At 49.0% G+C, this 21,833-nt stretch overlaps 8 protein-coding genes across 8 annotated transcripts; 5 read left to right on the top strand and 3 right to left on the bottom strand.

Moving 5' to 3' along the window:
* Positions 1-208: 208 nt before the first annotated feature.
* Positions 209-1,876, top strand: BKA67DRAFT_556808 (glycosyl hydrolase family 61-domain-containing protein). Its single transcript, XM_046102189.1, has 3 exons — positions 209-1,107; positions 1,165-1,657; positions 1,855-1,876. Exons 1-3 carry the CDS (start codon positions 610-612, stop codon positions 1,860-1,862), a joined length of 999 nt encoding a protein of 332 aa, XP_045962192.1. The 5' UTR covers positions 209-609; the 3' UTR covers positions 1,863-1,876.
* Positions 1,877-3,098: 1,222 nt separating this feature from the next.
* BKA67DRAFT_591137 (cytochrome P450) lies at positions 3,099-5,028 on the top strand (the record flags this gene model as incomplete). The annotated part of the gene is made up of 4 exons (XM_046104678.1): positions 3,099-3,590; positions 3,640-4,194; positions 4,252-4,303; positions 4,370-5,028. 4 exons carry the CDS (start codon positions 3,099-3,101, stop codon positions 5,026-5,028), a joined length of 1,758 nt encoding a protein of 585 aa, XP_045962191.1.
* A 258-nt stretch (positions 5,029-5,286) lies between these two features.
* Positions 5,287-6,599, top strand: BKA67DRAFT_556799 (uncharacterized protein). The gene is made up of 2 exons (XM_046102188.1): positions 5,287-5,550; positions 5,608-6,599. The coding sequence occupies exon 2, from the start codon at positions 5,667-5,669 to the stop codon at positions 6,297-6,299; it is 633 nt and encodes a 210-aa protein (XP_045962190.1). The 5' UTR covers positions 5,287-5,550; positions 5,608-5,666; the 3' UTR covers positions 6,300-6,599.
* Positions 6,600-7,520: 921 nt separating this feature from the next.
* On the bottom strand, positions 7,521-9,004 carry BKA67DRAFT_673764 (neutral protease). The gene is made up of 4 exons (XM_046108739.1): positions 8,746-9,004; positions 8,126-8,691; positions 7,692-7,923; positions 7,521-7,634 (listed from the first exon to the last, which is right to left on the bottom strand). The coding sequence occupies exons 1-4, from the start codon at positions 8,960-8,962 to the stop codon at positions 7,615-7,617; spliced, it is 1,035 nt and encodes a 344-aa protein (XP_045962189.1). The 5' UTR covers positions 8,963-9,004; the 3' UTR covers positions 7,521-7,614.
* A 1,545-nt stretch (positions 9,005-10,549) lies between these two features.
* BKA67DRAFT_556797 (uncharacterized protein) lies at positions 10,550-11,903 on the top strand. The gene has a single exon (XM_046102187.1). The coding sequence runs from the start codon at positions 10,846-10,848 to the stop codon at positions 11,425-11,427; it is 582 nt and encodes a 193-aa protein (XP_045962188.1). The 5' UTR covers positions 10,550-10,845; the 3' UTR covers positions 11,428-11,903.
* BKA67DRAFT_656189 (Alpha/Beta hydrolase protein) lies at positions 11,671-12,898 on the bottom strand (the record flags this gene model as incomplete). The annotated part of the gene is made up of 2 exons (XM_046106906.1): positions 11,671-12,573; positions 12,620-12,898. The coding sequence occupies 2 exons, from the start codon at positions 12,896-12,898 to the stop codon at positions 11,671-11,673; spliced, it is 1,182 nt and encodes a 393-aa protein (XP_045962187.1).
* A 417-nt stretch (positions 12,899-13,315) lies between these two features.
* On the bottom strand, positions 13,316-15,021 carry BKA67DRAFT_556794 (uncharacterized protein). The gene has a single exon (XM_046102186.1). The coding sequence runs from the start codon at positions 14,942-14,944 to the stop codon at positions 13,478-13,480; it is 1,467 nt and encodes a 488-aa protein (XP_045962186.1). The 5' UTR covers positions 14,945-15,021; the 3' UTR covers positions 13,316-13,477.
* A 2,530-nt stretch (positions 15,022-17,551) lies between these two features.
* BKA67DRAFT_656187 (mitochondrial peroxiredoxin PRX1) lies at positions 17,552-18,396 on the top strand (the record flags this gene model as incomplete). The annotated part of the gene is made up of 3 exons (XM_046106905.1): positions 17,552-17,577; positions 17,667-17,990; positions 18,057-18,396. The coding sequence occupies 3 exons, from the start codon at positions 17,552-17,554 to the stop codon at positions 18,394-18,396; spliced, it is 690 nt and encodes a 229-aa protein (XP_045962185.1).
* Between the last annotated feature and the right edge of the window lie 3,437 nt (positions 18,397-21,833).

Here is a 21,833-nt window from a genome sequence, read left to right as displayed (position 1 = left end):
CACAATTTGCTTAAAAAACAATGAACAAATGATCAGACGTTTGTTTCGAGTTGAGGGCCAAGACTTTTGAGTAAACTACAGTGGGGTTATTAGGGATGCGCTGGGGTGCAGATTCCACCAATGTCCGTTGTTGGCGCCAGTGACAGCTGAACGAATTGGACATCGCTTGTCCGGATCGAGCCGAGTTCACCCCATGTTGAACATTTTGCACCCTACAACCCGGCACTCTGGAAACAGACCCCTGGAGAGCCTCAACAATCCTTGATTTTATGATCGGCTGGAGTGGCTTCGATCATCAAGTGGAATGAGGTTGTTTGTTACCACCTGTCTACCTGAAGAGCCGAGATGGCGCTAAGAAACGGTGCCCCTGGGCCTCCCTGCAACTGTAATAAACCATGCAGCAGACAAATTGGAGCGTGAGACTAGGATAGGGAGAAGAGATCATACATAAGCAATAGCATGCGGCTCCGTACAGCAATCTTGGACCTGTACACTATCTGTCATTCACTTTCTTCTCTCGTCTCTAGTTAGGCTATCAATCTTTGTCGCAGGGCGACTTTACCTTCGTTTTCTCACTTGACACTTTTCACGCTTCCGCTCCTTTTCAAAATGAAGTCCATCATTTCTGCCGCCATCTTGGCCTACGCTGTTAAGAACGTCGCTGCTCACGCAACATTCCAGCAACTTTGGGTTGACGGTGTCGACCAAGGGACATCCTGCGCTCGTATTCCATTGAGCAACTCACCCGTCCAAGATGTCACTTCAAAGGACTTGGTCTGTAACGCCGGTACCTCAGCTGTCTCCAGCAAGTGCGATGTCACTGCCGGATCAACTGTTACTGTTGAGATGCACCAACAGCCCAACGACCGTTCTTGCTCCAACGAGGCCATTGGAGGAGCTCACTACGGACCTGTCCTCGTTTATATGAGTGCTGTCTCAGACGCCTCGACTGCCGATGGTTCAGATGGTTGGTTCAAGGTCTTCGAAGACACCTGGTCCAGCGCTGGCTCCTCTGGCTCTGACGACAACTGGGGAACCAAGGACTTGAACACTTGCTGTGGCAAGATGGATGTCAAGATTCCCACGGATCTTGCCCCCGGTGACTACCTGTTGAGGTGAGTATCGTTCCCCCCACTTTGTGCAACCTCCAATCGCTAATGCAACCTTCCCAGAGCCGAGGCCATCGCTCTTCACGCCGCCGGCTCCTCAGGCGGTGCTCAATTTTACGTGACTTGCTACCAAGTCACTGTCAGTGGCAGTGGCACTGCTACCGTTACCGACACCGTCCTGTTCCCTGGTGCGTACGCAGCTGAGGACGCCGGTATCCTCATCAACATCTACCAAGCCATGACCACCTATGAGGCTCCCGGTCCTGCTGTTTACTCTGGAGGTTCCACCAAGACTGCCGGTGCTGCCTGTGCTGCTTGCGAGTCGACTTGCACTGCCGGTGCGACTGGCGCTGCTGCCACAACCCTCGCCTCTGCCACATCGACTGCTGCTGCTGCCGCAACAACGACCGCTGCCGTCACTTCGGCTGCTACCACTTCCGCTCAGGCTACCTCCACTGCCCAGGCAACTACTTCCAGCACTGTTTCCTCGCAGGTCCAGGCCGTTACCTCTTCCTCATCTGTGGTCAGCTCCGCGTCCGCTGCAGCTCCTACCACTGCAGTCAGCTCTGCCACTTCTGTCGCAAGCTCAGCCGCGCCATCAAAGACCGCTGGCAGCAGCTGTAAGCGTCGCCGCGCCGCTCGTCGGGCTAGACGTGCTGCTCGCCGCTCTTAAGCAGCGACAAGAACTTTGAGAGATGGACTGTATTCGAGTGACACTCATTCTCTGTATATATCTTATGCCTACCATTGTGAATAGATTTTGATCAATCAGTGTGTATGATATCGCAAGAAGTGTGATATTACATGACGTGCTTAAAGGTACCAAGAACGCACAATGCATGCCAGCATCACATGGCACGCGCCAATCAACGAGTGGGGGCGTCTCGAGGCCTAGTAGCAGCACGCTCACAATTTTGAGCCGCTTGCTTGGTTTGCCTCTGGGCAAAAAATGATCCATGGCGTCACCATAATAGGGCGGAGGCGCGATCGCCTGCAAATGATCGCAGAGATGTCTTGTTTGTCGTTGCGCTTTTCAAAGTACGTCGCAAATCTGACGACTGAACGGCGATGCTCTTCATTAATCCAGAACTTTACTTCTACTAGCGTAGTGCAAGCCTCGGCTTTCTGGTCGCTGACTCAGACATTCTTCGAATACTTCCAGAAGACCCAAGTTAACGGTACTGTTCTTACATCCGGCAGAACCCATCGCTTGCTCGTAGTCGGCAGTTCGCTCAAAGCTCCATAGCGTATTCCACTGTGGACCTTTACTCATTCCCTCGATCTGACATATCAACCCTGTTCTTAGTCGCTTCCATGATTGTTTTACACCGATTAGCTTCGCGTTGCAATCAACCCAGGCGTTGTTTGCTGTGCCGAGCATTGCAGCAAACTTGTGGAGAACAGAAGCGAGTTCTCATTAGAAGCAGAAGCTAGTGTCAGGTAATCAAGTCTTGCTGTTGTTACGTCTGGCTTTGCGACCAGGACTCCGAATAACATGAGTCGAAAAGAACAGGTACATGTAATGCAACGTTAGGTCTGCCCTAGTATGATTGGCTGCTACAGGCTGCGACGAATATGCAGTAGTATGACTCCTTGTGTCCGTTGTTGATGTCGGATGTTAGCATCGAGTCCATGTGGTGTAAGTTAGGCTGCTGTAGACCAGGGAAGCATCTCGGCCGAAACGCAGCGGCTGGGCTCGGGTTACGGCCTACAGACGCTATTCAGCATATTCGTCGACAGGCAATGGCTTAGTCTAGACTAGATGGTACTTGCTTAAATGTCAGTACGCCAAGCTCATTTAGCTTGAGTCAACGGAAAGTTCCAATAACTTACTTCTCCACCCACGCCGAGGAATATCTCAGGGCAAATACGTGGGTCCAAAAGGATACATACCCGCCTCATCCGACCTTATCACGTTCCGTTGCAGCTCGAATTAGATGTATACTCTATCATCATACACAATACCCATGGGGTCATTCCAACTGAATAATGGCTGTTTCCCCCGGACTGCATCAAGCTGCAACACTTTCGCCGATGGTCTCCGTCCTTGTTCTAAGTTTTGTGATAGCGCTGCTATATCAACTTTATCAATGGGCACTACCGAAGCCTCTTCCAGGTATACCGTATGATGCTCATGCTGCGCGAAACTTGAGAGGCAGCTTGCCAGATCTCTTACGATATAAGGAAGCCAATGGCAGGATACGACCATGGTTTGTGGAACAGATAATCAAGCACGACTCGCCTTTGGTACAATTCTGGATGCTTCCATTTACCAAGCCAATTGTCATTGTGTCAGACTATCAAGAAACTCAGGATGTCTTACTTCGACGATCCAAGGAATTTGATCGAGGTCAACGGGGTGCAGACATGTTTCATGGAGTTGTGCCAAATCATCACATCTCAATGACATCTACGGATCCTCGGTTCAAAGGCAACAAAGAGCTTGTACGGGATTTAATGACTCCAACATTTCTGAATGAGGTATTGAACCAGAGTCACCTTATATTGACCGATTTGTTGACATTAACAGGTCTCGGCGCCAGAGATATACTCGAAGACAATCACACTGGTTGGCTTGTGGACCCTTAAAGCCGAACTGGCTAAGGAGAAACCTTTTGATGCCAAGAAAGACATTGTCGACGCGACTATGGATATTATCAATGCTGCTGCATTCTCATTTGGTGACCATATGAGTACAACGAAGCATCAACTTAAACATCTATCAGAGCTTGGGCAGTCGCAGGTTGTCCATGGATCGGATGGCGCCGTTAGATTTTTGAGGCTCCCCGAAATTTCTGACATAGCTGCAATTTCTGCTGTTGCCGACCATCTAGGCACGCAGTTTCGGTCAATGATGCCAAGACTCGACCATAAGATTCGCATGCTTACTCAACCTGAGCTACGCCGCAACTTCGCACGCAAAGACGCCTTAATATCCAGGGAAATAGCAAAATCGGTGATGAGGTTTGACAACGGGGATCGCACGACCTTCTCGGCATTAGATCATCTTCTGCATCGAGAGAGGGCTGCCGCACAGAAGGCAAACAGAAAGCCTGTTTTCCATTCCCCCCGAATCAAAGATGAGGTACAATAGATACTTATTGTCATTCGGTGATGCAATATGCTAAAAACACGTGTCTAGATCTTTGGCTATGTAATTGCTGGGCATGAAACGAGCTCAACAGCCCTTCAGTGTAAGCATACAAAACACAAGTCTAGACAATGTGATCTAGAACATAGGCTCTAACATGTGGAACTAGGGACAATAAAGCTTTTGGCTGGCCACCAAAATGTTCAAACTCGTCTCCGTTCGGCACTGCAAGCGGCATATCGGAAAGCATACGATGAATCTCGCCAACCAATAGTGACAGAAATAAGCAACACCACGGTACCTTACCTGGACGCCGTGATTGAAGAGTCCCTACGCTTTGATGCCCCACTTCCTATATTTGCTCGCGACACAACACGAGACACGATTTTACTGGGCCATAGGATACCGAAAGGTACTCAGGTCTTTTTTCCTGTAACTGGACCAAGTTACAAATGCCCTCCGTTCTTAATCGATGATCACAGCCGTTCCCCGACGAGCCGTGAGAAGCATTGGGGAGGCCAGTGGAGCGATGATGACACGCATCTATTCAATCCTGAGCGATGGCTTAAGATAGATGAGAATGGTGGCATAGTTTTTGATGCGCAGGCAGGGCCGGTATTAGCGTTTGGTTTAGGTCCCAGGAGCTGTTTCGGGAAAAGACTGGCATATTTGGAAATGCGGATAGTGCTTGCGCTTCTGGTCTGGAATTTTGAGTTCAAGAAGCTGGATGGGCCATTCAGCTCCCATCAGCCACACGACTCAATCACGACGATGCCCTTATACTGTTATGTCGCGCTAAAGCGATTGGAACATTACCAGGCATCCTGATATATAGAAATTACCACCTCGCGGTACATCAGAAGCAATGCCTGGCGTACAGCGGTGAGAAGATATGAAGTAAAACTACCTGGCTTCCAGGACTACTCACTTAGGAGTCCATGAAATGCATTCAAAACCTTCTCGCATGACTTTTTCGTGCTTAAATATGCTTTAGTGTCAGCGATGGATCGATGTAAGAGAAGCTGATTCGTTACCGCCAGTAAATGTTCTCATTCCTTCTTCGTGTCCGAGTCCTGTTTGTTCTATCTGCAAACACGCTCTATGTTTTCTTCTGTCTTCGGTCTGACTTCTGATTCTATGCAAAACTAGCCGTATCTCCATACCACCCTTTCCCGTGGTCCCTCATCTTCCTAACAACCTCGACAGTATTTCTTCATCGAGGCACCATTGTGAGTTACCATATCTAGGTCAGTCAGATTCCTTTAACAGCTTAATCATAGTTTTCGCCGTCCAAACGACATATATCTCGTCACAACATCAATTTAAAGTTATGCTGGGAGTTCGAAGTTTCTGAGAGTTAGGTTTTCACTGGTTAGTATGGAAAAAGACTCGACTACTCATACTAACCATTTTGATCTCAGCTATATCGGTCAATCAGAAAGTCCCCGAAGAGGACATATCTGAAGATGAGGGACGAAGAAAACGACCGGAGGATGCTTAAAACCAACCGAAAGGCACGGGACAGAGCATACGGCTACATTCGTTTAAGTCTTCGTACCAGTTTGACATATCGTGCACTCAGCAGCCCATGCCCAGAATCCGGTCATGTTATGCAAAGCTACCCTGCTAGAGAGCTATGTGTAAAGCGGCAGCATGAATTCGACGAAATTGCGGCACAGCTTAAAAATCCGCCAAGCGAGGCCCAGCGCCGGATCTTTGCTCACGTATGTGAGAGAGTTGACCAGGAACTACCTTCCAGAGGGAGCAAGGGTGCAAAAAGGATCGTCGAAATGGTTGTGAACAGGATTTTCGATGAGATTCAAGTGCATGCCAGGGGGGTCTCTAGTCAAGTTCTCCCGGGGACCGAGCCTGTCCAATCAGGGGAGCTAGTGCCTCCCTTAGAAATTCCGATAGAAGACGACGAAGATGACGTTACATTGTTGTCAAGTTTGCCGACGCATGCCAGCATTATAGATCTTGCAAGACTTGAGCCTCAAGATCGAACGAACAACAGAAATGACGAGACACACACCGCCGCTCCAGAAGCCTCATCAGAATCTTTGGTCGGGAGAACGCGCAGAGTGCCGACATACAGATAAGTGAGCAGCAATCATTATTAGGATATCGACGACAGGCGAGGAATTGCGCAAATAGCATAGGGGTGTTCGGAGGACGACGATGAACCACGGCAAACCACGTTACAGAGAAACTCTCGTCTCTGGAAGACACCGGCGATGAGTGCTTCAATCGAATCACGGTACAAATCTGGTGGGATACGTGGCGCCGTATTTTGGCCCGTAACTTTCACGAAAGATGTTGTTTGTTTCTTGCCCCAAAAGATTTTCACTAATCGCCATACCTCAACATAAAATAAACATTAAAAAGAAAATATGTCCCAGATTACAAATTACGCCACTCTTCATTGCTGTACCATGTAGTAATTGGATGTGCCATTTTCGTAAACATCTGTTGTTTTACATAACATTATCCATGGGCTAATCAAAGTGCACAGCATTGAGTGCATATCTCCAGCCGTTTCGATCAGTCAAACCGTAAAATTGTTCGCATCAACCCCCTAAGTGCCCTCAACCCTAGCTTCTAGGATGCTATACTACGTTAAATGTGAACTTTCAATGTAAAGAACATTGCCAAGAATGGTAACCTAGTCTAGTTTCCAAGTTCCAAAGCCACTGTACTGGCATTAAAACTACTCTCCATACGACGGCTTTCGGTGCAAGTTATGTGTGCGCAAATGAATGGCTGCAACACTGCTTACCCAAAGCCCAAGATCCCGCCACTAATGACTGGTGCGACAACCAGTACTCCGTAGACGAACTTATTTGGCTAAACTGACCACAAATCGTGGGAGTAATGCGCGCTATTACCCAACCGTCTTCCTTCGCCAAACTCCGACGACATTTTGCTCTCTATCTTGCGCAACCGTTTTAAGCTTACTCTTACGAAAACTTTAACCACCAATCTATTGATGCCTGTATAGCCCAGCATAACATTTCTATTCGAGTAATGGTGAAATCATTCATATCTCGGTTCCTTTTATGTGAGTGGTGAACGGTACATTGTTGCATGGTGATTGATAGCCAATTCCCGAGAGGTCACTACTCAATGCTACCGAAGCTCATAATTGGTAGCTGGTAGATAAACCATTACTTGCCAAATCCAATGTCTCGTAATTTCTCTATCTTGTACTACCACCATAATAGTACCATGGTGGAAAGCGTCCATATAGATACATCGTAAACAAGAATTTATATCTAAAACACCGTTTCCAGTGTTTTCGTGCACTACCCAACGTCTGGTTTATCACGCTGACTTTTGTAATCAAGGTTTGTCAAGTCTTTCCATGCGTACTAAACCAACAACACCATCTCCAATGAGTCTCATGCGCTAGGAGACTTAACAGCCAGCGTAGATAGCTACGAGCAGATTAGTTAGATGCTGACCTCAAACAGGTTTAAGGATCGTGGACTAACCATTAGCGAACAGGGCGTAGCTGTCAGCATTATTCAGAGCCTGGGAAGAAGACAGCCTAGTCGCAGCAGTGTAGCCGTAACCCAAATCCTGCGTGCCCTTGATTTGGCTCAAGTGGGTGACTTCATGCAGGGTGGTAGTGGCCTGGTCTTGAGCGTGGCAGCTCTTGGTCAAAGCGGGCAGTGCGCTGAAGTAAAGGGGGCAAGAGACCATGTAAGATGCCGAGGGAAGAGTCTAGTCATCAAGAATCAATTAGCTTTTCATAATCTTTAAACTGAACAGAATACTCCTCAAGGAAATATGGGAAGTCTCTCTAATGCTTAGATGAACACTCGCAGAGGAAGAGCAAAGCCTCTCCTCAAAACTCCATAAACATGGAAGGAATACTTTTGACTTCCGAAAAGCCAAACGTGTTATTAAGCGGTTCTGTACTTACATAGGCCAACACATTGCTGCTGCAAGCGCCGTAGACATCGGTGCAGTACTGCTTAGAAACACCTGAAGTGGTGGAGCCACACTCAGAAGCAACACGGTTGAAAACAGTGACGAGAGTGCTTGAAGCAGAAGCAGACTTGAAATATTCGACAACCTTGGCACTGTTGGAGGTGGCAGCAGAGGCAGCTGCCCTAGCCAAAGCAGCGCAGTTAGAGACAGCGTTCAATTGGGAGGTTCTCTTTGTGCCGGTGCAGTCTGTTTGAACGATGGTGCGCTTCTGAACAAATCTCTTCTGTACCTCGGCTGCCTGAGCGCCGTCAACGGTGGCAGAAATAGAATTGCTAGAATAAGACACGACACCTGCAATCTCAGTGGTGTCGGCGTTGGCATAGGACATGGCGCCACTGGCAACAAGGCTGTAGTCACCACCCTCGCTAAGGTCGTGAAGCTCGCCGACATCGAAGAAGGTCTGGATGGTCTCGCCAGCAGAGATTGTGTGGAAGGCATCCTCATCAATGTTAGCGGTGCTGACCCGCAGACGGATACCGGTAAAGGGTGCCTGAGCATCTGAAGAGATCATTAGTTAAAGTGAGGTTGAAAATCAGCCAGAGGTGAGCCTACCGCCTTTGAAGACCTGGACCTTCTCCACAGGTGCACTGTCGAGGAATGTGCCAGTCTTGAAGATCTTCAAGTCCTCATTGCCATTGTTGGTAATAGTAGCTTGAACTCCAGTGTTGCTAATCATCTCCAACTGAACATCAAGAGGGCTATCACGTCGAGCAATGGAAGCCGCGCTTGCCAATGAGGCGATCAGGGAGATGCTACTAAGGAACTTCATTTCGAAGGCTGACTAGAGTCTGATAGGCTGACTTGATGATTGATCTGATTTGCAGCAGAGTATACTGTGACTGAAGAGGATGGCCAGAAGGGTTCTCATTTTTTCTAACGGCTAAGAAGACCAGACTTTATACTCATGAACGTTGAGTATACTCCTTTGACTTATTGCTGAGATGGCACGACAGGATTGCTCACAACGAGACGCCACAATATGCCGAAGTTGTCTAGACACAAACAGGAAGCTACATCATCCGTGATAACCGCTTCAGGGCGCCAAGAAGCGCGCTCAACACGCCAAGAGCCGCCATTGGGGATTCTATGGGACGAAGATACTCCAGATAGGGAAGCAACTTGAACAATACAACCCCAAATTTGAGGTCTTTTTAGAATCTAGCGATAGCGACCATGCTGCAGTTGCACCCATGTCCAAAAAGCTTGGTAGAGCTTATTAAAGCTTGTCCTGCATTGCTTCTGTGTTTCGATCATGGTTTTCATCCACCAATCCTGTGGAGTTTCTCAGTCGGATATTGGTACCGTCCAGACTGTCTACTCAATCCGAGGAGGGCAACCTAATCCAGACAGTTTCCCAAGACAGACTTGGACATGAGCGGCCCCGGTAAAGTAATGCGAAGCGGAGCAACCTTCTGGAGAAACGACCAGGTCATTCCTCTCATGACTTAGCAAGTCTTGGCCACCATATCTGGGTGGTGAGAGAGTGCCAAGACTCATATATTGTGTATAGGATTCTCTGAGACTCAGTAGCTACCGGTGTGTTCCGCCCCAATGGAACCTGACTAGGGCGCCGCAATATGCGTGAAACTATAACTACAGGGTGGGGTGTTAATCTCATGTTTGGCGACCAAATCGTTGATGCAAGCTAACCTCTTTATCATAATGCCAGCCAACACTCCAACATTCCCGAAAAAGCTTAAACGTCGACCCACCAAATATCTCTTGATCTCATAGGTACCACGATATATGGTTTAGTTCTGATGAGAGGTATAATGAAAACTAAACTCTTTAACCACTAAGACGTAAATGCCCAGCTCCGTGAAGCTCATTATACAGACGGAACAATGCTCAATTCGACACAATACAGCCAGGTCAAGTAGAGACCAAGAGTCAGTACAAACACGATATCGGTTGCTGTACTCGCTGGCGTCTTCGCTTACGCTTGACGTGATCGCTTCGAACCGACTACGACCGCATAAAGGTGACAAGCCTCACCTTAATTCAACGACTCCAGCTCGAGCACCGTCGTTAAATACCCGCCAGACCCACCTGCCTTTTTCGTCAATGCTCCGGCGGGGGTTCCTTAAGCATAATCCGCCACAATGACCGGCAGACCAAGGAGCAATCGTCCCCATGTTTACTGTCATTTCATGCCGTCACATCAGCATGATAGGCTGTGATTGATAATGCACCAGTGCGGTGAATACTAGGTTTGTCGTCATAGATTGCCGAGCCGATGTCCCCAAGAAGAAGTTCGAAATGCTATAAGCCCACATTTCCAACCGCCAAGACAGCTACTGCAGCCTGTAGCGTCCCACAAATCACCATAGAGCATCTCACTTCTTCATTGTTGCCAGACCAGGAGGAGCTCGGCTTTGCGGCAATAACCTTTTGTAAAATAGATGGGGGCCTCTGTAACCCCGAAACTTGGCCAAGCGTCCAGCTCATCCTTTACTAACCCAACGAGGTCCTCGGCCTTCACATTGCCACATACCCTCCCACCTCACTGAATATAGATGCGTAGATTCGCAGCAAACTAAAGCATACCCTCGACGTGCATTATCAGAGATCCATCACGCCCAAAAGCCTTCACGCGCTGAAAGCTAGTACTTTCCAAAGCAGCATCACTGCCAAGACGTTCCAGTCGCTTCCATGAGCTCAGTAGGGCGCCAATCCCTCTCGCGCATCTTGCTGGTCTTCCTTGCCACCGCTTGCATCTTCTTCGTATTGAAGCAAAGTCGGGTTGCGTTTTCAATCATGTCAACGGATCCCCTGTCGCGCCTGGCGGTGTCAGTTCGGAAGTCGGCTTCCCATACTCTGACCTTCAGTGTGACCAACAACCATGATGCACCCATCACGATCCTGAAATGGGAAACCCCCCTCGACCCATTGGCGCTGAAGGTCGGAAAAGTGAAGCTGTTCGCGCCCGCAGATAGCAATGACGCACTGGACTTTCCCACCATCCAAGTTCGTCGAAAGATGCCTCCAGGGCAGGATCAGCTTGTCACCATCCTGCCCGGAGATACGAAAGAGAGCTCGGTGGAGCTCGATGTCCCTTTCTTCCCGGTCGATCAGCTCAAGGGTGACGTGAAGATCACCTGTCAGGGAAGGTGGGTGAGCGCATGGCAAAAGACAGCGGACGAGATCTCCCCCAAGGAGCTGGAGGAACTGAATGCGGGAGACGAGGCACTTTCTGGGGAATATGAGATGGTACCCGTAACAGTAAATTTCTAAGTACGGTAGCGCTGGTTTCTCATCAACAAAGCAACATTGGCGTTCCAACTCAGCTAGGCTATATTATACATATTGCAACCCTAGCTACACATATCAAGCCATTCCTTGCCCGCCTGGCCGTTGTGCACTGAATCATAGGTCGTTCCCTCCCGCAATGCCAACCACTCATCAAATAAGTGAAGATACAGAACTGACATTTTATAGTCTTCCTCTATCAATGATTATATAGCACTGTTAACTATGCTAAGAGTCGGCAGCGAGTTCTTGCAGCTTTGCTTTAACCACATTTGCGATCTCGAGATTGTTAGTTTCCAAATACAAGAAGTGGCCATTGCCAAGAATTCCAATATCCTCCAACTTGATCCATTCGTAGGGTACTTGAGTTTGATTCAAGTAAAGAGCCACGCAATGGTCATACGTGATGTGCGGACTGGCGCTCCCGGTGTACATGATGAAAGGAACTTTGGCGATCTCAGGCAGGGTATGTATTGTTGAGTTGCTCGACTGCAAGAAGCATGATCTCAATGCCGGGGAGTCGGTGCCAACCTCAACAGGGTTAAGTTCGGTAGCAGACTCAATCGGTGGGTCATATGTCAATGGCGTGTTGGTCAATCCATACTGACGCGATGCAGTACGCCCAGTGGTTGGATCTGTCGAGTTACCGACCAGATTCTGGAAGGGAATCACCGTGGGCTCAATGTTGATGGTGGCTTTGACCAGCTCAGGACACTCGTCGGCGAAGAGCGTAGTGAACATGCAAGAAGCCGAGTGACAGAACGTGAATGACTCGCCGATGTAGGTAAGCAGATTACACCCAGCAGCTCTCATTGCTAGTTCGCCTATGGTGTAGTTTGTATTGATTGGTATCATGGCGGATTCGAAAGCGTCGAAAACTGGATCACCACGAACGCCGGTTCCGGGCCACTTGTCGTGTCCTTCCGCTTGTGGATAATAGTCTACCAGCTCAGGGGCCGTGAAGCCATTCTGTGTAATATTATCGGTCGAGCCAAACCTCAGTGTGTAGTCTGCCAAATCGTTTTGGAGGCTGCGGCCGTTGCCAATGACATCCATGATGTAAACCTGGTAGCCTGCTTCTACGAAATAGGATGCCCAACCTTGTCTGTTATCGGGTGTGTTCAGCCACACCTTTCCATTGTTAGCGTAGCCTTTGAAGCAAATCCGGACATCTTACAGAGCCTGGAGGTAAACCAGCGGATATGAATACAAGAGGATGGGTCTGGTTTACACCAGTCAGCGGTGTGAGTTTCTCGACATATGCCTGGCCAACTGTGAGGCTCTGCGTCGTGGTACTGTAGGGAACATAGCTGCCGCCAACATAGAATGTATCTCTTCGGTATGGAGCCTCGGTAGAAATACAGTCAGGGCTGAGGGCATTCAGACCCGTGCAATCGGCGTCGGCATCAACAACCGCTACCAGTGCTGGTAAAATTGACCAAAAGAGAAAACGCATCCTGACTACATAAGCTGTGCTGTCCAGTTATCGAGAGAATCATGGGCCTGCTCGCCATCTTCTACTACAAGCCTTGCATGGGTGGAAAACACCATTGACCCAGTTCCCCACTGTATAAACAGGGGACCCCTCCAGAACAAATGAATTGAGGAGTGATTTCCGCATTTGCTCATCGCCGTCTTGGCACTGATACGAGTGATTTGAGACTAGAGTGACAGATTAGGAGACGATTGATGAATGTGAAGTGGGGACCGAGATCCTGAATTCAACATGCCTTGGAGTCGAATATCATGTATGCTTCAAAAGCAGTCACAATGTCAGTTCAGTTTTGCCCCCAATCAAAATGCTAAAAAGGCTTACAAAGTCAGCTTTTCGTCTCACGCAAATCAGCCGGGGACTTTGATACATAACAATTTGCTCAAGTCTTCTCAGCTGCGACGACTAGCACAATGCACTCAGATTATCAAAGAACAGAGAAAGACTGTCGTGCTAAACGTCTAATCATATAGGCTCCCGCTACAAAATCTCCTCGTAGTCCCTAATACAACAATCTCAAATCGGCTCCACCCATTCCTGTCATCACCATACCTCTTTTGCTACCTCTTTGACCATTTCCAGTTTTGCCCACATCCGATCCATTGTCATCCCTGTACCGCCTGACTGACTGTGACTGCTGAAGCCGCATTGTGGACTTATCGCAAGGCAGTCCAAAGCCTCGTTCACTGATACTCCTTGTGCCTCGGCAACGACAGCTGCAGCCTCCCGGATCTTCGCCTTGAGAGCCTCATGATCTTCTAGGTCTGCTGTTTTCGTCGACACCAGCCCCAGCACAACATTCTTGCCCTTGGGTAGAAAACGAAGCGGCTCAAACCCACCAACTCGTTCCAGGTCATCGAACTCGAGGTAAAAAGTTTGGTAATCTGTCTGATTGAACAGTTTATCCGCGATGTTCTCGTAAGAGCCAGAGACCCAGTGAGTAGACCCAGACATGTTCCCACGGCACAGATGAACGCCCACATGGAGATCGGCGGGTTTGTTAGCCAGCAATTTGTTGTGAGTACGGATGTATAGGTCGAGTAGCGCATCTGTGTCCGTGCCATCCTTTCGGCACCCATCGAGAAACTGTTGTGAGCAGAAGTAGGTCAGATGCGGATCGTCGATCTGGGCATTCCGGAGGCCTGCATCGTAGAGAGTCTTGAGTTCTGCCGAGTAACAAGCGGCCAGATCACGAAAATACTCCTCGTCTGATGTGTACCCAGACCCTGGGGTAAAAGCGGTCCCCGGCTTCAGCTGTATATGTTGGTAGTTTGGGGTTGGCATCGTTATTTTCGCCTCCGCCCACTGCGACTGGGAAAGTTTGTCGCGCAGCGCCAACCACTCAGGTAAATAGGGAGATTGCTTGTACTCGATCTTTCCTGTACATATCACCACAGCTCGTGTCCTGGCGCCCATCTTCGCCAACCCCACAGTTGTTGGAAAGTCGGTGCGAAAAGCATCCGGAATGGGCAATTCTGACTTGACCTCAAAACCAGACAGCTTCTCGAATAGACCTCCGAAGTAGATGTGTCGAGCATATTCGCCGTCAGTGATAGGCCTGATACCCTTGATTTGCTGAAGCTCGACAACATCGCTTACGGCTTTCGCTTCAATGTCCTTCACAGCGGACGAGATATCCACATAGTAAGACTGCTGAGATGAAGATACCTGGTTGCGAGCGTCCAGGAGGCCTTGTGGTCGCAATAGTGATCCGATGTGGTCGGCTCTGAAAGGTGGTGCCATGGTAGTAATTCGGGAGATATGGAAAATGCTTCTGTGTTTGACAATAACTATAAGTAGCGGAGCTAGAGGCGAGCACCTTGTTACGAAGTATAGGTCACATAATAAAAGTTCTGACCACGTTTCGGCGCCAAAAATGCTTCCGAAATTACCGTACGACTGTGAACGTGATCCTGAAAACAAGAATGGGAACCCCGCAGTATAGCAACCCGTCATCCCCTCCACACGGTCTCCTCTTCCCCAAGGTGGACCAACACTAACGTCGGACATGACGGATATAATTTGGCGAGTTGGCACTCTAGCAGTGGGAAACGGGGTCGAACCATTTATTGCTCTTTCCTTGTACCGCCGGGAGTGATATGTCAACCTGTGGCAATGATTGATTGAAGGGGGGGAGGCTGCATATGTTAGTTTTTATAGGACTAAGCATCAGCCAAGTCATCAATGGCACTCGTACAACACACTGAACTTTCCTCCAACAAGGGCATATTAGTTGTTACTACCGGGATTTGATCAGAGCAATTCCAGGCTTCGTAAAAACCAGCAGCACGTGCCTTACACAGACCGATATCTGTCAGTCGTTCCCCTCCAAGCCCCGATGTTTCTAAAATGGCGTAGTGGTGGTGATAGTTACAGCTAGATCAGTCGCGTCCCTTGGTGTAGGAGGTACTGAAGTGTACAACTAATGATCACATACACCAGCTCCTTTCCGAACTCAGGGTTGAACTCTCAGTCAACGTTATACAAGGAGGGCGTCCGTGTCACAGTTACTTACATCATGTTTTAGGGTAGATTGAAGACGGCGCAATACCTGTTAAACCAATTGAGTTCATCCATGAGGGATTCACAACACCAGTACTGTCGGCCTGTGAAGTAATTGGCGCTGCTGTGAGCAATAACAATCAAGAGATTGATAAGGGCGTATCATGATTTCGGTAGAGACTCATCGAGTAATGCATCGGTTTATGGAGCTCTGTTGTTTGGAAAATGATGAGATTTAGTTGATCCTGTACAGAAGTATTCTGACAATTCTAGTGGCTTGTAACAATGCTTTTACCACCATCTTTCACTTCTCGTCGTATCTATGTCTTGTGCCGGGAACTCGGACACCTTTACCAGAGATACTCGACGATCAATGTGAAGCCACAACCAACATATTGTTCGATTACCACGAATATTCAGGGCCGTACTTCGGTAAACGTAATCCTAGTCTCCTTTTCCATGTTCTCGGGTGTGGTCTCACTTGCCTCAAGAATATTGACCGGAGCTGGCTTAGGCCTTGACGATGACCTAATTACGTTTGCAGGCCCCCTTGGTCTGGCTTACCGATCATTGAGGGTCTAAGTGAGCCGTCCATTCTTGCGAACAAAAATTTGACCATTTGTATGACTGACACCGATTTCCTTGCCATTAGCCTCACTTGGTCTTGGTTATCAAAAGGGTAGGTTCACCAATGTTGAAGATCTATTTACAATTCTTCCGGTACTTATTGCGAGCCCAAGCGTAGGGATAGAGACAGCTCAACATGATGATTTAATCGAACATGGTTATCGACCAACTGTACATACCACCCGCCGCCGCCGTCAAATGCCGCATGCCTTGCTTCTATCAGGGAGTCTTCACCAGCAGGTGGAAGCTCGTGTCAACTTCCACCACTCCTGGGATTATCGTTGGCTGGTACATTACGTATGAGTACATAACGCCGTGTATGTACTGCTGTGCTGAATGTAAGGAACCTGTCAGCGAACGGGGTCAAGCAATTATCGCGTGTCGCCGGATCAATGTTCTCTTTAATCCAATGGGGCTGACGGTCTCTATTATGACTCGACACTAGCTGGGACTAATGTTCCATGCAAACTGCATCAACATGGCTATACTTATCTACATTCCTGTGGTAATGAGACCCTCATAGAGAGTCTCTCTCTCTCGGCAAAGCAATACGGATGGGGCCCAAAGGTACAAAGTAGACTCCAAAACCGATACCGCTCGCGAGCACCTTCTATTTTATCACGGGCAGTCGTTGTGTGCTTGAATGATGGCCCCATGTGGACGGCATCATGAATAAGGCGATGGAAGGTGAGTAAGGCAGTCTCTCCGAGCGTATGCTCACAGACCTGCAAGCACTCACCAAAGATTGTTGAGTGCATATTTGCAAAGCCATGGCCGATGCCATGAATAGAAACCGGTTGTCGGTAAGGCAATATGGAACTCGGGGCCCGGCTGACTGGGGAATGCGGAGCTCGGTCGGCAGGGTGGTAGGCTGAAAGGGTGACCCAGCCGTAGGAGATGGTTGTAATGTTGTTATTAGACTAGTCCAATGTCAAACCCTTGAAAATCTTCGAAGCCATTCTCTCGGCAGCTTGTCAGGAACAGAAGCGGGTTGGCTCATGATGGTGCAAGGCAAGCGCTAGGATGACATGATATGGATAGCTATAGAAAATGGCCAATAGTATTAGCTGTGCAGCACGCAATAGACCCTCCCGACCGGATAGAGCTAGTGCGGGGCGGCGCGGGGCATTCTCGGGTCGACGCGATCAGTTGAGCTGTTCTCAATATCGCAGTGTATTAGCAGCTATTGATCCCCAAGTGGTCTGTCAACGTTGAAAATTGACTCGTCTCCATGCAACCGGAGCTCTGTCGGAGACGAAAAGAGGCTTGTCATTTTTGAATGAGGATGGCCATCTCATCTATGGCGCCATAGTGGAACTTTCCCATAGGTAAACCTAATAAATAACGTAGTCGCTACCCCTCCGTTGTCGTGAGCCCCTCCTTCAGCCGCTTCTACTCTTCATTCTTATTGTGATACCCGTTTCCTTCCTCCCAGTCTTCTGCCTACAGTTCATTTGACTACAGTATCTGCTTAAATAACACAACACAATGTCTGCCGACCAGAGAGCCACTCCGTAAGTTACGTCGCACCCTCGCTCCATCCTGAGCAATCCGCTTCAGAAACAATCCATAACTTTGACGCTGACATTGGTTTCACATGAAGTCTTCGCTTGGGAAGCGTTGCTCCCAACTTCCAAGCTGAGACCACCACCGGCCCCATTGACTTCCACGAGTTCATTGGTGACAAGTGGGTTGTCCTGTTCTCCCACCCCGAGGACTACACTCCCGTCTGCACTACCGAGCTCGGTGCCTTCGCCAAGCTTGAGCCCGAGTTCAGCAAGCGTGGCGTTAAGCTGATCGGTCTCTCTGCCAACACCATTGGCAGCCACGAGGGATGGATCAAGGATATTGATGAGGTCACCGGCTCCAAGGTCGCTTTCCCCATCATTGGCGACAAGGAGCGCAAGGTTGCTTACCTCTACGACATGTGAGTCTTTTCCAAGCAATGTACATGGCCGCACGCCTAAACACGGTTGCTAATATGATCCTCCAGGATTGACCACCAGGACACAACCAACGTCGACTCTAAGGGAATTGCCTTCACCATTCGCTCCGTCTTCGTCATCGACCCTAAGAAGACCATTCGTCTCATCCTGTCCTACCCTGCCTCCACTGGCCGTAACACCGCCGAGGTCCTCCGTGTTGTCGACTCTCTCCAGACTGGTGACAAGCACAAGATCACCACTCCCATCAACTGGATTCCTGGTGACGATGTTATTGTCCACCCCTCCGTCAACAACGAGCAGGCCAAGGAGCTCTTCCCTGACTTCCGCATTGTCAAGCCTTACCTCCGATTCACTCCTCTCCCCAAGGAGAAGACCACTGCTGCATAAATGGCTGGATGCTGAGGCGTTGGAGATGTCAATACCCCTGTGATTTGTAGTCATGTGAGAAATGAATAAAAAGTTAAATTACGCCTTATCCACTGTGTTTTCAAATATGTGGTCCTGAGCTATAATTACAATGGTAATTCCTGGGGTCACGTAGCCACTGCTTTATATTACACTCCGTAGTGGTTAGCATACCGGAAATTTTACCAAGCAAGCCACAGTGAGCACTGATCGGTAATCAGTAGCTAGCCACGTTGGCGAACTGTTTACAATATTTTCGGTACATATGTACTGTAGTCCTCTCTTATGACAAGGATTCCCCACTTAGAACTCTGTCCCAGTGCAATGCGCACACACTTGAACAAGGTGCGTAGCCGGTGCAATCTATGTGAAACAAACAATACTGGCCCGATTCCTGGTAAGTCGTGATGACGAAATCGACGACTAGGTATCTGAGCGCCAACGTTAGGAGACGGAGCTAGGTTGAGTGCCAATTCAATATTTAGGTAGCTGTCGGGCCGGACTAAGTAATAGTAAGTCCCTTGATTTCTTCCATTGAGGCTCGGTCGCACGGAGCACAATCCGGTGCTGCTAATCTGCAATCAGGGTGATTAAAGAATTTACGTTACAGTTTGCATTGGTACAAGAGATGATGGTTGATCAGTGGAAATTTAGATGCCCAAGGTCATTTCCACTGGCGAGATTGATATGCTGTCTCACATGTTCACAAACTCGTAAGGAAACAAAATGCGACTAGATGTTTCGGTGAGACGCCCGGTGAAGCGCGAGCTCGGATGTGTAGCCGAAAACAGCATGGGACGAGGCGCGTATTGGCCCTTTGAGAAGTTCGGGAGGACATGCATAAACTGGAATTGGAGAAAAAAGGTATTGACTGAAATAGCATGACCACGTGGAAATCCTAATAATGTCAAACTGACTGGATGTGTCGGTAACGTTAGTCAACTTAGTGCAGCTGTCACTTTGCTTTTGACGTCAAGTGCCGAGTTTTCATTAATGGAGGGCATGAGATGGTGAAACACCGCCAGAAGTGTATGTAGGTAGGGTACGGTAAGACACTCGAGAACAAGACATAACCGGCATCTAGGAAACGCGATCCGTCTCGTTTAGAATCCGACAGAACGATAAAAGAAATATTAATCAGTTATCCACAGCGGCCACGAGGGAATCAAGGATTGAGAACCTCGCTTCGAGCTTGTTCAGGTGAGAAATCTCCGTGTTCCTGGCACTGGCGCCATATCCCCCCAGTTGGAGCTCTCTTGAGGTCCCATCTGCCCAACTGTCCATCCTCCCGGGGGCTCCCTTGTCAACGGCTTTTCAATGGGGCAACCATTGGAACGATCTGATCTTCTAGAAGTTCTTAAATAATTTAATTGCAGCACTGGACTATGTAAATGCACAGTAGCAAATTATGTAGCACGCTTCTGGGCTGTTCCGAACCAGTTGGCGTGATTGAAAAGCTCATTGCCTTATACTGCAGAGCTGTTGATAGTGGACCATGTATACATGGCATGCAGGCGATGATGTCGCCCACGAGGTCGCTTCACACCTGCAGGCTGCAAGGGGGGCTGCGTGGTACTTTGCACACGGTTCGTCGCACAGGCCCCCAAACACTGACTATAAGCATGTTTTGAAAATAGACAAAAGGCATAGCCTAAGCCAATCTAATGAAGTACGAGCCGACAGTCAGCTGGAGAGGATCAATCCCATCTTGTTCCGGTCCTCCATCACATCTGCAAATGCATCATGTGTTGCTGCATTTCTGCGTTTTCTTCTGCAGATGGTCGAGGTCAAAGTCACGTCGCAGTCATCCAATTGAAACGACCCCTCTTTTGCTGGTTTGCGCTAGTCTAGGAGTCAAGTTGCTTGGGAGTGCCTAAGTTGGGCATGGGTGTGGGCATGAGATAGGGATCCCTAAGGGGCATGGCAGCATGGGTATGGGATGCGTAGTGGCTTTTGAGAGGCGTTTCTCTGAACTTTGAGCAATCCCCACCCCCAATCTCCTTTTCCTGGCTTCTGAGTTCTGCCTGTGCAGTCCGTCTCCTTTTCCCCACCAAACCTCAACTTTGACTTCCAGGGTCCCTGAAGCCTCCTGGATATCTTCGGCCGAGGAACGAACGGACGGATCCCGTCAACCGATTCGGGACCAATTCATACATACACGAGAGAGAGAGGCAGGAGAAGGGAGAGGGACTTGATCCAAACCAGCCCTACTACTCCTCCCACTGCAGTCCCCTCCAAGTATCTGATCTCCGCTTCCGTCCAGAACCAGAGACTCACATAGTCCGTGGCCGGCTTGAGAGTGGGCTTGGCGAAGTAGGCGAAACGCTCATCCTCATCGTTTTCAATAAACCTTTTTTAGCTGTGCTTATCTCACGGTACATACTCTGTACGTACATCGTATCCAGAAGCGAGTTACGTATCACGCATCGCACAGACTTGTCTGCGCCTGTCTTCCGGTCAGCCCTCGCTCACACGAGGTTGGAAAAAGCCTTCAAAGTGAGTCTGACAGGAGCGACAAGGGGAGATTCGCACGAGGCGGGATATTACCGGACGTCCATTCCACCTGTGAAGAAATTAGAAATTGCTACGTCAACCTGGGGATCCTTGAACTAGGTATGTCATTGTCATTGTCCGTCGTACAAGTTTTGAAAGTTCTGAAAATATCCTGCCCAAAAACTATTCCCAGTTGAGGCATCTCCTCCAGCATCAGTGTCCACTTGGTTTCCCAGCAATACTGTTGCTATCCCCCTCACCCCTACCCGTAATCCCACTCCCAGATCTCCTTCCCGTCAGCCTCAAATGTTGCGGTGTCATTCCGGAAGCTAAGGTGACGATCCTGGAACCAAGGGGCTTGCCTGTCACCCGTGTCCTTGGTACCGTACGCGACTGCTACGCAGTATCCCGTACCGTACCGTACCTCACATACATGGTAGATCTTGCTTCCTCCCAAGACTCGCGCGTGGCATCACCAGGTTCGTCGTCTGGCTCTCCCTGTTCACGTCGCATTAAGGTGGAGGTGGAAGACCGTTGCCCTACCCACAGACGTTCTGACACATCCATTCGTTCGTTGTTTCGTTCGTTCACTCACTGCTCGCCATCTGGTTGCTTGCTTTTTCTGCCACGATCTTTTTTTCTTCTCTTCCTCCCCCTCCCCTTCTTCTCCCAGCGAACACAGGTACTTGAATTGCTGTATACACATTTGACAGGCTACTTTGTTTTGTCGTCCAATTGTGTGTGTCCGCGGCCGCAGAGTCGTGAGCGTGGAGGAAGGACATGATGTCGGGACATGGGCTGACGCCGAGCCATGAAAATAGCACTTGGTCCTCCGAATCCGAGGCCAACATCAACGCCAACGACGTGCAAGATCACCATCCAGACACCCTCCGACCACCGCCGACTTCCGCGAAATCTACTTCCGA

Source organism: Truncatella angustata (assembly GCF_020726525.1).
Source record: "Truncatella angustata strain MPI-SDFR-AT-0073 chromosome Unknown BKA67scaffold_2, whole genome shotgun sequence".
NCBI classification, from domain to species: Eukaryota; Fungi; Ascomycota; class Sordariomycetes; order Amphisphaeriales; family Sporocadaceae; genus Truncatella; species Truncatella angustata.
This window is presented reverse-complemented; position numbering and strand designations above follow the sequence as displayed.

Excerpts from the sequence above, each read along its gene's own strand:
- BKA67DRAFT_556794 (XM_046102186.1), bottom strand. The coding sequence starts at position 14,944 with ATGTCCGACGTTAGTGTTGGTCCACCTTGGGGAAGAGGAGACCGTGTG.
- BKA67DRAFT_556808 (XM_046102189.1), top strand. The coding sequence starts at position 610 with ATGAAGTCCATCATTTCTGCCGCCATCTTGGCCTACGCTGTTAAGAAC. Across the intron at positions 1,108-1,164 it reads ATCTTGCCCCCGGTGACTAC|CTTCCCAGAGCCGAGGCCAT; the intron begins CTGTTGAGGTGA and ends CGCTAATGCAAC.
- BKA67DRAFT_673764 (XM_046108739.1), bottom strand. The coding sequence starts at position 8,962 with ATGAAGTTCCTTAGTAGCATCTCCCTGATCGCCTCATTGGCAAGCGCG. Across the intron at positions 8,692-8,745 it reads GGTCCAGGTCTTCAAAGGCG|ATGCTCAGGCACCCTTTACC; the intron begins GTAGGCTCACCT and ends TGATCTCTTCAG. Across the intron at positions 7,635-7,691 it reads CTACGCCCTGTTCGCTAATG|CTATCTACGCTGGCTGTTAA; the intron begins GTTAGTCCACGA and ends ATCTGCTCGTAG.
- BKA67DRAFT_556799 (XM_046102188.1), top strand. The coding sequence starts at position 5,667 with ATGAGGGACGAAGAAAACGACCGGAGGATGCTTAAAACCAACCGAAAG.
- BKA67DRAFT_556797 (XM_046102187.1), top strand. The coding sequence starts at position 10,846 with ATGAGCTCAGTAGGGCGCCAATCCCTCTCGCGCATCTTGCTGGTCTTC.